Source organism: Heptranchias perlo, chromosome 23 (assembly GCF_035084215.1).
Source record: "Heptranchias perlo isolate sHepPer1 chromosome 23, sHepPer1.hap1, whole genome shotgun sequence".
Taxonomy (NCBI): Eukaryota; Metazoa; Chordata; class Chondrichthyes; order Hexanchiformes; family Hexanchidae; genus Heptranchias; species Heptranchias perlo.
In genome coordinates, this window is record NC_090347.1 from 4,850,703 (window position 1) to 4,867,752 (window position 17,050).

General features: G+C 43.1%; 1 protein-coding gene across 1 annotated transcript in view; it reads left to right on the top strand.

The window, feature by feature from the left end:
- LOC137341444 (sodium-coupled monocarboxylate transporter 1-like) overlaps positions 1–17,050 on the top strand; it is a 95,047-nt gene that overhangs the window by 18,488 nt on the left and 59,509 nt on the right. The window contains exons 7-9 of the mRNA XM_068004557.1: positions 8,256–8,410; positions 12,096–12,236; positions 16,778–16,907. Of these exons, the coding sequence (XP_067860658.1) occupies positions 8,256–8,410; positions 12,096–12,236; positions 16,778–16,907 (426 nt within the window). The remainder of the gene's footprint in view (positions 1–8,255; positions 8,411–12,095; positions 12,237–16,777; positions 16,908–17,050) is intronic.

Consider the following 17,050-nt stretch of genomic DNA (forward strand, 5'->3'; position numbering starts at 1 on the left):
CCGGCCTATTTTCTGGCCCTTCTACTGCACTCCCGTCAAAGGTGTGGCGGGAGTACATTGGATAGGCCATGGAGTTTTGAACCCACTGCTTTTATATACTGATATTGTGCTTCCTGTTCACCTATAAAAACGTGCAAAGTATAGCTGAAAGTTTTGGCATTGTTTCTGCTCTACAGTTGAATGAAATAAATAGAGAATGAATTTGCCATGAAGTGTAGAAGTTCTACAAACTGGAGATAAAAACTGCCAATTAACAAATCTTTGTTTATACCATAGTTTATTTAATAATTTCGATCTCCTGTGGTGTTGCTCACTGTCAAAAATACTACAACATCTTTTTCCTATGTTTCTCCGTAATTTTTTTCTGTCTTCTTTTCTCTATCTTTCTGCTTTTCTTCCACCCTTTCTCTTTCTATGTGTTCTTATATACTTTTTCTAATTGTCATCCGTATAGCCTGAAAATTCCCGTTGCTGCACAAATTGGTTGAGTTATTTTCGGAAGTAAATGAGTTTGTGATTTGCTTAGCATGCCATATTTCGTAAATGCTCGCCCCTGCATGGTGGGTTAGCCAATGGAGCGGTCACATTATTTTAACAGCTGAGACTCTTTTTAAATGGGTTGAATAACTGCATTCAGTTGTAGGACAATTTCGTGAACCAGTACAAGGAGGTACAGGGCCATCTGGATTTCGGTCAGTTCCCACTGAAGCCCAGTACTCAGCCAGTACACTTACTCCTCCCATAATGGAATCACAGGTTAGGGATTAACAGTAAGGAGCAGCATCATGGGGAAAAACACTAACATCACTCACACATGATAGAAAGTAGGTTAATACATTTGTTACACAACATTTAAACTAGGATAATAAGGTAACTGCACTGTAATCAGCGGCCATTAATGTCAGTTGAAGTGGAGAGGACAGTATTGCAAAAGGTGCTTTGAACGACTTTCTTAGTGTTACGTGGACAACAGAATTTCTTAAAGGGGTAACTTGCACATTTATGAATGAATCTTATGGATGAGTGCTTGGCTCGTCATTCATCTGGTTACACTGGTGTTTCTGTAGCTACCTTGATCTTGGGTTGGCCTTGTTCTTTATGAATAGCAAAGTTATTACATGCAGCAGATGACGATCTTGGAGGTCAATTGTAAGGCACTCTTAATTTGTTGACAATTGTAAACAATTTTACAACACCAAGTTATAGTCCAGCTATAACTTGGTGTTGTAAAATTGTTTACAATTGTCAACCCCAGTCCATCACCGGCATCTCCACATCTTAATTTGTTGAGACATCTGAAGTGCTTCTTCAAGATACCAGTGGTATGCTCTATAATCATCTCGGTAGCTGCACGGGCTATATCTGTTGTATCTGCATTCTGACTCTAACAATGGCTGCGTTAGGATGTCATGAACCAGGGCTGAAGAGGATAACATTGGTCACTGTCAGATGCGAGGCTCTGTTCTGGGTTAGGTCCTAAAATATCTCTGAATTATACTTTGTTGATATGGAATTGTAGCCAGTCCAGTGTACCGTGAGTTTAAAATGGAACTGTAAGTAGCATCTGAAGGAATTATCTTGTCTTTGCCTTGGGGCCTAGCTTTACTTGAATACACTCACACTGTCTAGGAACATGCACATTTCTGTGGGAGCTTTTGAGATTACCATACACTATATGACCCAGGGCTCCCCATGATGTTACAGCACACCCCTGTACGATCCAGGATTCCCCATGATGTCATAGAATACATTGTATGACATGGGATTACCCATGAAGTCACAGTACACAGTGTTATAGAATAGAATCATAAAGGTTACAGCTCGGAAGAAGGCCATTCAGCCCATCAAGCCCACGTTGGCTCTATGTAAGAGCAATCCAGCTAGTCACCCTCCACCGCCCCATCCCTGTAGCCCTGAAAACTTTTTCCTTTCAAGTACTTATCCAGTTCTCTTTTGAAGGTCATGATTGAATCTGCCTCCACCACCCCCTCAGGCGTGCATTCCAGATCCTAACCACTCACTGTGTAAAAAAGTCTTTCCTTATGTCACCTTTGGTTCTTTTGCCAATCACCATAAATCTATGCCCTCTGGTTCTTGATCCTATTTACTATCTACTCTCTATCTACTCTGTCTCGACCCTTCATGATTTTGAATACCTCTATCAAATCTCCTCGCAATCGTCTCTGTTCCAAGGAGAACAACCCCAGCTTCTCCAGTCTATCCATGTAATTAAGTCCCTCATCCCTGGAATCATTCTAGTAAATCTCTTCTGCACCCTCTCTAAGGCCTTCACATCCTTCCAAAAGTGCGGTGCCCAGAACTCGACACAATACTCCAGTAGTGGCCGAACCAGTGTTTTATGAAGGTTCATTATGACTTCCATACTTTTGTACTCTACGCCTCTATTTATAAAGCCTAGGACCCCGTATGCTTTATTAACTGCTTTGTCAACCTGCCCTGCCACCTTCAACGATTTATGTACATATACCCCCAGATATCTCTGTTTCTGTGCCCCTTTTAGAGTTGTCCCCTCTAGTTTATATTGCCTCTCCTCATTCTTCCTACTGAAATGTATCACTTTGCATTTTTCTGCGTTAAATTTCATCTGCCACGTGTCTGCCCATTCCACCAGCCTGTCTATATCCTCTCGCAGTCTATCACTATCCTCCTCACTGTTCACTACCCTTCCAAGTTTATGTCATCTGCAAATTTTGAAATTGTGCCCTGTACACCCAAGTCTAAGTCATTAATATATATCTTGAAAAGCAGTGGTACCAGCACTGACCCCTGAAAAGCAGCAGTGTTCGACCTAGGACTTCCCACAAGTCATTAACATATTAGTACCATCAGATTAAAACTGTATGGATGCAAGAAATTTCTCCTAACCTTTCTCTACCCTTTCTTGTGATAGTTTTAAATTGATTACCCTGCATCAGTGACTCTCCACCAGGAGGAAGTAGTATTTCCCTATTCACCCTATCAAAACCCTTCTTAATTTAAAAACCTCTATTAATTCTTCTCTTAACCATTTTTGTCTCAGTGGAAATAGTTCTGGTATGTCAAGTCTCTCCTCATAACTATAATTCTCCATCTGCGGCATCATCCTGGTAAATCTATGCTGTATGCTCCCTATGGCCTTAATCTTCTTTCTATAATGGAGTGACCACAACTGCACATACTAAATGTGGCTTAACTAGTGTTTTATACAAATTTATCATCAGTTCTTTACTCTTGAACTCTAAGCCCCTATTTATAAAATCAAAAATGCTATTGTTTTTTTTATGGCTTTGACTACCTGTAGTACCATAGAACCATAGAAAAGATACAGCACAGAAGGGGGCCATTCGGCCCATCGTGTCTAAGCCGGCTCAAAGAATAACAAGGTGCCCATGCTAATCTCACCTTCCGGCACTCGGTCCGTAGCCCTGCAGCTTACAGTACTTTAGGTGCAGGTCCAGGTACTTGTTAAAAGAGTAGAGGGTCCCTGCCTCTACCACCAATTCGGGCAGTGAATTCCATACACCCACCACCCTCTGGGTAAAAAAGTTTTTCCTCATGTCCCCTCTAATCCTTCCGCCAATCAGCTTAAATCTATGTCCTCTAGTTCTTGAACTCTCCGCTAGGGGAAACAGGTACTTCCTGTCTACTCTATCTGGGCCCCTCATAATTTTGTACACCTGAATCAAGTCACCCCTCAGCCTCCTCTGCTCCAAGGAAAATAACCCCAGCCTATCCAATCTCTCCTCGTAGCTGCAATTTTCAAGCCTTGGCAACATTCTTGTAAATCTTCTCTGCACTTTCTCCAGAGCAATTACGTCCTTCCTATAATGTGGTGATCAGAACTGCGCACAATACTCCAGCTGTGGCCTTACCAGCGTTTTATACAGTTCCATCATTACATCCCTGCTTTTGTATTCTATACCTCAGCTAATAACGGAGAGCATTCTGTATGCCTTCTTCACAACCTTATCTACCTGTACTACCACCTTCAGGGACCTGTGCACATGCACTCCAAGGTCTCTTCCTCTACCCCTTTCAATATATTCCCGTTTACTGCGTATTCCCTTTTACTGTTTGCCCTCCCTATGTGCATTACCTCACACTTCTCCGGGTTGAACTCTATTTGCCACTTTTCCGCCCACTCCACCAACCCATTGATATCTTTTTGGAGTCCATAGCTATCCTCTTCACTATCAACTACACGGCCAATTTTTGTGTCGTCTGCAAATTTGCCAATCATGTCCCCTACATTCAAGTCCAAATCATTAATATATACCACAAACAGCAAGGGACCCAACACTGAGCCCTGTGGCACACCACTGGAAACGGATTGTATTTCCAATTTCAGGAAATTATGTACTTGAATCTCTCCTCATCCACACCCTTCAGCATCTAACCATTGGGGTACTCACATTCTTTGTTTCGTCTTCCAAAATATATTACAGTCCCCACCGCTTATTGCGGGCACGATTGTGCGAATGCCATTTGCTCGATGGTATAACGGAGTAGTGCTGTAATATGGGCAACTCCGTACACAGAAACAACTCAATCTCTCTCTCTCTCTCTGGATACAGTACTAAGGAGTAGATTGTCTGCAACCTGTAGTGCAAGGGCTATAAATACTGGACTATCAGACTCTTTTGAATCTGATTTTGAATACGGGACTTACGCCATTTCCCTGCTGTTATCAGCCATGTCCTCACCGACCTGCTCTTCTTTATTTCCTGGTGCTGCTGCTCCATCAGCCCTCAGTGGGTTCACAGTTACCTTTTTAAAAAAATGGAGAGAATCCAGCTGCATAGTTTTACATTTAAGTGACCAGTGACAGGTTGTGAGACCCATGAAGATATGAATTTCTGATGCCATCAGGTATCCAAAGTCCTCTTGCTTTATTTTACAAAGCATTGTTGACTGCCAGAGTGTGATGTGTCTGCAGTCAATAGTACTAACCTAATGGAAAAGTGTCTTTAGAGAGCTATTGGCTATACCTGGAAGCTACAATCTCCACTTGGAAGCACATATACTTTGCATTTCAAACAGTGGATTAGTCAGCTATTATCTTCCCATTTCTTCTGTTGATGTTGTCATCTCACATTTTCAGCAGTTTTCAACATCACAGTTGACTTAACAACTACTCAATCAGTTGTGCTGCTTTACTAAATGCGTTCTTCCCAATGTTGCTTATTTTTTCCCCTCCATTTTTCCTGCTTGGAATCACTTGCTCCCACTAATTCTAGCTTCACTTGCAACTTCATTTCCCACTGCCAAGTCCAATAACACTATCTGCACTTATATAGCAACTTTAAAATAATAGAATGTCCCAAAGTACTTCAAAATAGAGCAATGATGGGAGAAGAGTTAAGGGAGTTGACCGAAGGCAAGATCAAAAAGATAGCCTTTTGAAGGAGAGAAAAGTATTAGCAAAGTACAGGGCTTTAGGTAAAGTGTTCCTGGGTCAGAAGAGAGCCGTCCTAGCATGTAGGGCTAGAGGACTTGCAGAGGGACTTGTAGATAAGTACATGGATCTTGAATAGGATGTGTTGAGGGATGGATAGCCAATGCAGGTTGCTGAGGACATGGGTGATAACAGAATGGGACAGTGTGGAATAGAGTGTGGGAGGCAGAGTTTTAGATGAGTTGTAATTTGTGCAAGGTGGAACTTAGAAGGCCAGCAAGTAGAATGTTGTAATAATTGAGCCTGGAGATGTTGAAGGCATGTGCTGAGGTAAGGTGTGGAGGTGGGCAATGTTGCAGAAGTGAAAATAAACAGTTTTGGTTGTGACTAGAATGTAGGGTTTGAAGCTCTGTTTAAATTTAACAGGCCACTCTCCTCTTCCTGGCTTGAGATCCATGTTTTTAAAAGTTTAAACTTCTGTCAGAGCCTATTCAACCAGCCAGTGTGTGCCAGTGGAATATCACAGCTGACTGTTTAACAATTCAGTCAGCTGTGATGTTGAAAATTGCTGCTCTGGTTCAAACAGGCAGGAGAAGCATAGAATCATAGAATAGAATCATAGAAAATTTACGGTACGGAAGGAGGCCAATCGGCCCATCGTGTCCGCTCCTGCCGAAAATGAGCCACCCAGCCTAATCCCACTTTCCAGCACTTGGTCCATAGCCTTGTAGGTTACGGCACTTTAGGTGCATATCCAGGTATTTTTTAAATGTGATGAGGGTTTTTACCTCTACCACCCTTTCAGGCAGTGAGTTCCAGACCCCCACCACCCTCTGGGTGAAAATTTTTTTCCTCAGCTCCCCTCTAATCTTTCTACCAATCACTTTAAATTTATGCTCCCTGGTTATTGACCTTTCTGCTAAGGGAAATAGGTCCTTCCTACCCACTCCATCTAGGCCCCTCATAATTTTATATGCCTAAATTAAATCACCACTCAGCCTCCTCTGACCCAAAGAAAACAACCCCAGCCTATCGAATCTTTCCTCATAGCTAAAATTCTCTAGTCTTGGCAACATCCTCGTAAATCTCCTCTGTACACTCTCTAGTGCAATTACATCCTTCCTGTAATGTGGTGACCAGAACTGAACGCAGTACTCAAGCTGTGGACCTAAGTAGTGTTTTATACAGTTCTAGCATAACCTCCCTGCTCTTATATTCTATGTCTCAGCTAATTAAGGAAAGTATCACATATGCCTTCTTAACCACCTTATCTACCTGTCCTACCTTCAGGGATCTGTGGACATGCACTCCAAGATCCCTCACTTCCTCTACAACCTCTCAGTATCCTCCCATTTATTGTGTATTCCCTTGCCTTGTTTGCCCTCCCCAAATGCATTACCTCACATTTCTCCGGATGGAATTCCATTTGCCACTTTTCTGCCCAGTCCATTGATACCTTCCTGCAGTCTACAGCTTTCCTCCTCACTATCAACCACACGGCCAACTTTTATATCATCTGCAAATTTCTTAATCATGCCCCCTACATTTAAGTCCAAATCATTAATATATACCACAAAAAGCAAGGGACCTAGTACTGAGCCCTGCGGAACCCCACTGCAAACAGCCTTCCAGTCACAAAAACAACCGTCGACCATTACCCTTTGCTTCCTGCCACTGAGCCAACTTTGGATCCAACTTGCCACTTTCCCTTGGATCCCATGGGCTTGTACTTTTTTGGCCAGTCTGCCATGTGGGACCTTGTCACAAGCCTTGCTAAAATCCATGTAGACTACATCAAACACACTACCCTCATCGGCCCTTCTTGTTACCTCCTCAAAAAATTCAGTCAAGTTAGTCAGACACGACCTTCCCTTGACAAATCCATGTTGACTGTCCTTGATTAATCCGTGCCTTTCCAAGTGACGGTTAACCTGTCCCTCAGAATTGATTCCAATAATTTGACCACCACCGAGGTTAGACCGACTGGCCTGTAATTACTCAGTCTATCCCTCTCTCCCTTTTTAAACAATGGTACAATGTTAGCAGTCCTCTAATCTTCTGGCACCATTCCTGTATCCAGGGAGGATTGGAAAACGATGGTTAGAACCTCCACTATTTCCTCCCTTGCTTCTTTTAACAGCCTGGGATACATTTCATCCAGGCATGGTGATTTATCTACTTTCAAAGATGCTAATCCCCTTAATGCTTCATCTCTCACTAAGTTTTCCCATCCAATATTTCACACTCCTCCTCCTTATCTACAATGTCTGCATCGTCCCTCTCTTTTTTGAAGACAGACGCAAAGTATGCATCTTCCACCTCCACACATAGGTTACCTTTTTGATTTCTAATAGGCCCTACTCTTTCTTTAGTTATCCTCTTGCTCTTAATGTATTTATAAAACATCTTTGGGTTTTCCGAGCAATTGGATATTGGGAATAGCTCAGAGAGGGGATAAGTTTTGTTGGCAAATGGCGTACTCACTTAAATAGGCTTCAATGTACAACTTACATAGAAATTACAACGTGGGAACAGGCCATTCAGCTCAGCTGGTCTGTTTCCTTCAACCATCTAACGCCGCTGGAAGTGTTGTGGAAAGCCCGTTTATGTGCGAGCAGCTCTGAAGAAATTCTGGGCCACAATCTCTGCTTCAATCATCAACTCTGGTAGTGCATTCTACAGCCTCAAAACTTAGCCTATTCAAAGCTTAAATATACTTCAATCATACATGAGACATACATGATAAGATGTGATTGAATTGGCACCTTTAATCAAGAACCACTGTACAGCTCTTTTCAGCATTATTACCTCTCATTTGGCCATTGATTTAAATCTACTGTTATTTGTAATTCCTTCTCAGGGTGGTATTAAAGCTGTTGTGTGGACCGACGTATTCCAAATCTGTATAATGGTGATTGGCCTTCTGGCTGTGCTGATTCAGGGATCAATTCACGTTGGAGGGATTGGAAAGGTTTGGAACATTGCTGAGAATGGTGGCCGGATTAATTTTTTAGAGTGAGTATTTTTGACTTGAGTGTTATTGGTGAAAGGAATGGTTCCAGTGGAGAGTTAATGAGATCCAGGCACACTTGTGCTGATCAGCATGACCAGCCATGAGGAGTGGGCTTTTCTTAGATCTAAATTGTCCATTTAAAGTTTCTAAATTTCATCCATAATGTGATATTACTCCAATTAGAGTGGAATGGAGATTTTGATATGTAGATGGAAAAAGAACTTTATCCTAATATATTCATAGGACTAAGTTAATTCATAAATCAAGGGTTTTTTGTGTCACAAAAGACAAGTACAGTGGGGGTCTGTTATTTTCAAAAAGAGATGGACTAAATGGATAGTTGATTATATTTTACACAGTCATCATTTAGCATAACGTGATATCAAGAAACGGCTGAGTGCACTGGATAGAACAAAGGCTATGGGCCCCGACAATATCCCGGCTGTAGTGCTGAAGACTTGTGCTCCAGAACTAGCCGCGCCTCTAGCCAAACTGTTCCAGTAAAGCTACAACACTGGCATCTACCCGACAATGTGGAAAATTGCCCAGGTATGTCCTGTCCACAAAAAGCAGGACAAATCCAATCCGGTCAACTACCACCCCATCAGTCTACTCTCAAGCATTAGCAAAGTGATGGAAGGTGTCGTCAACAGTGCTATCAAGCGGCACATACTCAACAATAATCTGCTCAGCAATGCTCAGTTTGGGTTCCGCCAGGACCACTTGGCTCCAGACCTCATTACAGCCTTGGTCCAAACATGGACAAAATAGCTGAATTCCAGAGGTGAGGTGAGATTAACTGCCCTTGACATCAAGGCAGCATTTGACCGAGTGTGGCACCAAGGAGCCCTCGTAAAATTGAAGTCAATGGGAATCAGGGGGAAAACTCTCCAGTGGCTGGAGTCATACCTAGCACAAAGGAAGATGATAGTGGTTGTTGGAGGCCAATCATCTCAGCCCCAGGACATTGCTGCAGGAGTTCCTCAGGGCAGTGTCCTAGGCACAACCATCTTCAGCTGCTTCATCAATGACCTTCCCTCCATCATAAGGTCAGAAATGGGGATGTTCGCTAATGATAGCACAGTGTTCAGTTCCATTCTCAACCCCTCAGATAATAAAGCAGTCCATGCCTGCATCCAGGCTTGGGCTGATAAGTGGCAAGTAACATTCGTGCCAGGCAATGACCATCTCCAACAAGAGAGAATCTAACCACCTCCCCTTGATATTCAACAGCATCACCATTGCCAAATCCCCCACCATCAACATCCTGGGGGTCACCATTGACCAGAAACTTAACTGGATCAGCCACATAAATACTGTGGCTACAAGAGCAGGTCAGAGGCTGGGTATTCTGCGGCGAATGACTCACCTCCTGACTCCCCAAAGCCTTTCCACCATCTACAAGGCTCAAGTCAGGAGTGTGATGGAATACTCTCCACTTGCCTGGATGAGTGCAGCTCTAACAACACTCAAGAAGCTCGACACCATTCAGGACAAAGCAGCCCGCTTGATTGGCACCCCATCCACCACCCTAAACATTCACTTCCTCCACCACCGGCGCACAGTGGCTGCAGTGTGTACCATCCACAGGTTGCACTGCAGCAACTCGCCAAGGCTTCTTCGACAGCCCCTCCCAAACCCACGACCTCTGCCACCGAGAAGGACAAGGGCAGCAGGCACATGGGAACAACACCACCTGCACGTTCCCCTCCAAGTCACACACCATCCCGACTTGGAAATATATCGTCGTTCCTTCATCATCGCTGGGTCAAAATCCTGGAACTCCCTACCTAACAGCTCTGTGGGAGAACCTTCACCACACAGACTGCAGCGGTTCAAGAAGGCGGATCACCACCACCTTCTCAAGGGCCATTAGGGATGAGCAATAAATGCTGGCCTTGCCAGCGACGCCCACGTCCTATGAACAAATAAAAAAATAACGAAAACCTTTGGACCACATTAAAAAAATTGATGCATCATCTTTTTAAAGGTATAGGCCTGGATTTTCCTCTAGCAAACTGCCCATTTTTGGATGGGGCCGGAGTGGTGCAGCTGGAAAAATGGGGCACGGAGGACAATTCTGGGGAAAGAGGGAGGACCTAGTTTTGGCTACATCTTTCTCCTTTACACCCTTCTACTGACAGCGGGTTGCTGACCTGCTTATTCAGAGCCATTTAAAAAAATATATTTTGGATACCTTCTGGACACTAGCTCTCCCCTCCGGAGCTGCAGTGAGTGCCTTGTTGTAGCACTAAAGTATTTTGCTGTGTTACAATGGGCAGGTTCCCTCTACAGAGTAGTGATACCGCTGGGAGCCTACACTGCTCATATAATTTACCCAGGAAAATGGGATCACTATGGGATTGGGCTGGTGGGAATAAATCATGCTTGAATACATCTCTGGTGGTGATTTTGTCCTTGAGGACAATCCAGACCACCGCATCCTTGTTAATCCCAATTGGCAATCTGAGATTACTCCTATGCTCTGTAGCTGATACTCTCATTTGAAGAATGAGGGGGACCCTATCAGCTGGTAATCTTCTTTGTGATCGCCTACGCGCTACTGTATCCAGTGCAGAGGTTTCAGCAGTACAGTAATATCATATTTATATTATTATTTTTCTGCTAATAATTCTACCCCTACCCAAATTACTGGAATTTATATCTGTTTTCCTATCATTAATTGGCATCTGGGGGTCAGGGGAAGAAGTAGATTGGTAAGAAAGAAGCAGTTGGAGGTACAGTACTACCAGTTTGTTTTCTGCCTGATTTTTCCATTTTTTTTACTCATGACTGAAGTAAGACCAGATAGAAGCTGGATATTTCACTGCCAGCACTCAAACATTATGCTCCATAGGTCACATCAGCAATTATGGTCAGTGGGACAACTAAGCAAGACATTGAAAATAAAACTAAAAATAAACCCACTAATCACAGAGGTAGAAACATCACCTGCTGCTCTCTATCATGAAAATGGTAGTAAAGCAGAAAGAATTTTTGGGGCCTATTTACCTACTCAGATTTATATGAAACTTCACAAAGGAAAAATGCTGATCTTATATGCAAATTGTACTTCCCCTACATAGAGAAAAGTCATGTCTCAGTGAGCAGGAGAAAAACAATTGACAAAAATGGGAGTAGGGGAAGAAAGAAGTATTTTTATTACATTTAGAAACTGGTGCAAATAGAAGATATAGGGATCAGTTTTAATGGAGTGGGTTTCAAGCAGGTTGGGGTGGGGGTCGAGTGTGAAATGCACTCGCTGGCCTAAATTTCAGGCCCTGGGTACTTTAACTTCTGGGTCTCATTTAAATGCCTCCTTCTCTTCCTGGCCCCAAAAAGGAAAGTTAGATTTACTTGACATGGCCTTCTCTATCTTCAGACCTGCTTCTGTTAAGCAGGAAAGCTGCCCTGGCTCAGGTCATGGTTAAAATTGTATCGTGGTGCTACTGTTGTAATAGGACCCCGATTTGCATAAATTTGAGTCTCCCTACTGCTTTAGGCAGGCTCCTCATCCACCTGCAGAACGCTGCAGGTTAATATCGGAACGGTTGGAATCTGAGCAAGTAAGTAACTGCTTGTTTTTAACTGCAGACCTGGCGATTTCCGTCAGGTGTGTAGGGTTAAAATCAACTCCATAAAGAAGTTGTAGTTGGTCAAATAATTGGGGGAATATTTTTATTTCAGTTTTGATCCTGATCCAAGGAGAAGACACACATTTTGGACTATATTAGTAGGAGGCACATTTGGATGGACAGCAACATATAGTTGCAATCAAGCACAGGTACAAAGATACCTGGCCTGTAAGAGTGAAAAAGAAGCAAAAAAGTAAGTTTTCACGATAATTAAAATCCAAGTTTGAGTTTTTAGTTAAGAATGTGCATCAAAATTTCTATATATCAATTGTAGATTTCCTGCAAAGTTGCTCATAAATTTGAAATTAACTGAACCTTAACAGCTGACACCTCTTAATGGGCTTGCTCATAAATTGAGTCTCAACCTCATCTAGGGTCCAGAGTTTGACCAGGATTGTGGCTATAGTTAGAACTTGATTTTTAAAATGTCTACAGGTACTTCAACTACGTAAATTTTAAGTTTTTGGTGTGGAACTATAACAGCTATTTTCAGTGTATGGTGTGGAATATGATTCTTGGTTCTGTTTGGTCTATGTTAACTACATTGTTAGCACAGACTAATCAGAAAGGAATATGCTGCAGTCATACAATCATACCTTCATATATTCATGAATAATTTCATTCATATTTGAAATGTTTTTCTGAATTATATGGTTGTACTCTAATCAAGGAATTGAAAATACGCCAGTTCATCACTGCTGAAATAATAACAATAATGTAAGAGGCTGTAGAAAAGCTGTAAACATTTGGCATACACATTCAGATGTTCATTTATAATTTCCATTGTTGCTCTTGTTCCAATGCTAATGCAATGATTTTTTAAAAAATCATATCTATTTACTTTATTATCCAAGAGTTGAACCTAATGAATTCAAGGCCATGCGTGGATTTTTTTCTATGCCAGCAGTCATTTTGGTATTTAGCATATCCTTGTGCCAAAACAGCACTGGTATTGCATGCCTTATTTTGTAATTATAACTTGTAAGATTAACACTTAATCATTGTATAAATAACATCTAAACACCAGAGTAAATTATCTATACAAATATATATTAGTTAAAAATCTTGCAGCTATCTTGAGTCCGTTGTGTCACATCTGAAAGCATAGCCTCATATGTAGCGTACTTCACCATTTTATCCATGACAGTTAGAATCACAGAATCATACAGCACAGGAGGAGGCCATTTTGCCCAGGGTGCTTGTGCCAAATCTTTGAAAGTTCTTTACCTTTTTTAATCCTAATTCCCCACTCTTTCCCCATATCCTTTAATGTCTTTACTTGCCAAGTAAATATTTGTTTCCTTTTAAAAACTCCAATTGATTCTGCACCTGTCAGCTTCTACGGCACTGCATTTCATATTATCAAAACCCTTTTTATGTGAATTTTGTCTTGGATTCAATATTAACCAGTGTAGTTTTAATTTTAAGATTATATCTCGTCACACCTCAGAGTATCATACCTGAAAAGTGTCATACATCCTTAGTGCACAAAAATGTGACTGGTTCAAATAAGCACTTATCTGTTGTTACTAATCTCTACCAGAATGATCATCAATACGACAATTTGGGTCTTAAAGGAGCACTTTTCGCTGCCTTGACTGGCGAGAGGGTCTCTGCAGTATGCTCCAAACTCAAGTGTCCCGCATAATTGTAGGCTGCTCTGCCCCGCACAACTTTGCCATACAAAAAGGTCTGGACTTGGTCATTCGTTGGAAGGCAGTTCAGCAACTTTGGAGGCAGGAGTATGTGGAGAAGAGCATCAAGGTGACTGTCACTCAGAGGACTTCTCAGTGACTGCTGCAAAGGGCATCACAGCACAACTGATCACCGAAACCTTCACTTCTGTTTAACACAGTCTACCTTTGGCACCACTGTCGTAACAACTTCTCACCCACCATCAAATAAAGTAACCAAACCTTCAATCCAGTATCCTAGAATGTGATAACGCAACAGACTTCCTTGACCCTAACTAACAATACCAATAATAATCACCCGATGAATAAGTCAGAACCCCTTCCTGTATGACTCTAACCTCCATGAATAACAAACCATGGCATAAGTGCACATTCGATTTCAATAAAACAAAGTCCAAAGTGAACACATACCAACCTACTCTTTCCTAACATCTTGTTTTTCCTGGATGGCTAAACGTGCCTTTCTTTCTCCATTCTAGTGCTTCTGCTAGGTGCAACCTGAGGGTCAGTATCGTGAGAGGTGGTTGGTTGCTTCTGTGATACAGTAGGTTCATGGGAGTGAGGTGGCCCTCCTTTCATGGTCATTTGCTCCTGGGAAGGATCCACTGCTGGCTGCAACTATGGAGCTTGCTCCTGGGCAACCTGGTGTTGCCTCCTCCGTATCACTGCTATAGTCCTCTGAGGGGGGAAAGCAAGGCCCCCAAGAGATGGCAGTATCAGGCAGGTTGACGCCAGCTATCACCATTCCACAGGGCTCTGGATCTGTGCCCCCACTGATCAGTGGGATGACTGGTCTAGTGCCAGCTATCAAATCCTGATTGCCTGAGTACGTGTAGTTTGCAGATTTTCCCAGCATGCGTCTGCATATCAACAGAAGTTGAAGGATAGAAAGGCGTGCTTATCATTCTGTGAGGATTTGAGAGCTTCGCTTTTTCCAAAAGACTTTGCAACTGGTGATTGAATTCTCAAAGCTTTTGTTTCAGGCAAGTGATGACATTTATATAAATAGATTAACAATTGTGTTTTTATGGATCCCTCACAGCCAAACAATAGCCATAAGAAGTAGCGCCTGTGAACAGCAGCACCAATTATTGTGGTTTCTTTGTTGATGGTTAGAAAAGACAACAAAAAGGTTCTTCATTGAGAATTGATTTTTTTATGTCTCTTTACTTTGGTTGTACTGTATATATGCAGTTAAAAATGCTTTCACTTCTGAACTATGTTGAGGCTTTTATATGTAAAAACTTGGAAACTGCATGAACAATGAACGTGTGAGCACGTTATCAATCTTTGTTTATTTATGGAAATTTCTGTGTTTAAAGACTACATAGCCTAGTTTTTAACTGCCAGCGGGCTTCCAATCTGTGCCAATGAGTGAATTTCCCGACCACCTATGACAGAATAAGGCCCGGCCGATTTTAACGGTCGGGCCCCATTTAAATCCCGCCAGCCTACTTTCCACTCAAGATGAGTAGGAAGTCAGTATGAAGTGGCGGAGAATCGCAAGGCACAGAGTCTGCCCGCTGACACTATATAGGCAGTGGGATCGGTTTCCTGACTTGTCGCAGTGATCTTGGCCCTGATTTTAACTCTAGACAGGGTGACAGTTAAAATGAGGGCAGTCATTTACACTCTATGATCCCACTGCCGTCCCGCCACGTCCTGATCTTAACCTGCTCTTCTGAGGCTCCTCCGGGCCTCACGAGGAAACCTTGGGCCTCCCTCGTCCTGGGCACCCCTCCCGATTGGGGTCAGAGCCGCCCTCCCCCGATCGCGGGCAGAAACCCCCATGCCCCCGATCATGGCTACATTCCCCCCCCCCCCCACCACCTCGATGGCCTCCAGACTGCCAGGGACTGCCTACTGGGGACCATTCAGGCTGAGAGGGGCCAGGAGGAGCAGGAATGCTCTGCCGGGCCTTGCCTGGATGCTTTGGGCCTCCCTTGCCTCTGGCTCTCTCCGATTGTGGCCAGAGCCCACCTCCCCCCCCACCGATCGCGGCCAGAGGTCCCCTGCCCCGATCGCAAGCAGAAATCCTCTTCCCTGATCGTGGCTAGAATCCCCCACCCAGATGGCCTCCAGACTGCCAAGGACTGACTGCTGGGGACCATTCCCACGTGGCCTCCCGCCATACTGGATCTGGCAGGGTGCGGGAGGGACTCCAGGAGAATTCGTGCAAATGAGGCCCCGCCATTAAGATTGGCCGGGCCTCCACGCCCCTGGACTCACTTAATTCGCCACCTGCTTCGGGGCTCATGCGCACCATACCCGCTCCTCATTGAAAATCGGGGCCCTTGTATTCAGGAACGGGGGATTCTGAGGCATGGGAGGCCTAAGCTTTCCTTGTGGGGCTCCTCCTGCCCCACAAAGGAAAGAAAATCAATTACTTGATAGTGTGTTGTGGCCTGATGGTTTGAAAGGAGGCAATGGCAGTTTGGGTCCCATTCTCATGTCCCTCCAATCTTTGAGGCCCTGTGTCCCCTTTAACCTGGCCTCCATTTCTTCCAGTGTTGTAGCGGTGGTCATGGTGGGAAGAGTAAACTCAGGCCTGCTTTTCATTCACCGGCTAAAGGTAGCAAAGGAAAAAGAAGTCTGTAAACCTTCATTAATTCCCTTCCCTCAAAAAAGGTACAAACTGCGCTTATAATTTAACAACTAAATTCAATAAGTTGTATAAGAATTGTTTGGCCGTATATATTTCTTAAGGGCACACTGTACCCATAAGTAGAAAAGCCCAATTCCTGGCCAGGAACACGGCTTTTGCAATGCAAGGCTGGGGAGAAAGAGTCAAGGTTGTGTGGGGGGAGGAAATAACTTGGGGCAATAAGAGAACCATTGAGTTTTTCCACGTTCACAATTTCAGGAGTTTGGAATGATTTTTAACACCCTTCAAGGTTATATTGCCCTAGGTATATTTCATTCAGACTTTAAGATTGAAGCATCTCATAAGGATATAAGAAACAGAGGCCACTTTATAAGTATCATGTGAAATGAGTAATCCTGCTTTACGTATTACCAACAATTATTTCTGATTTCACAGAGCTGCATTTCTGAACTGGGTTAGTATGATTATTGTGCTCACGACAGCCTGCCTGTGTGGTTTAGTTATGTATGCTGTTTACGAAACCTGCGATCCAATAAAGGCGAACAGAATTAGTAACTCCAACCAGGTAAGTAAAATTTAATTCAGTTTAAAATGAACTTAATTTGTAGCAGCATGCAGTGTAGCTTCAGTTCCCTTTATGTAAGTATCAGATTTTGACTTCCAATTACTGAATCCACTTCATAAATTTCAAATCTAATAGTTAACACA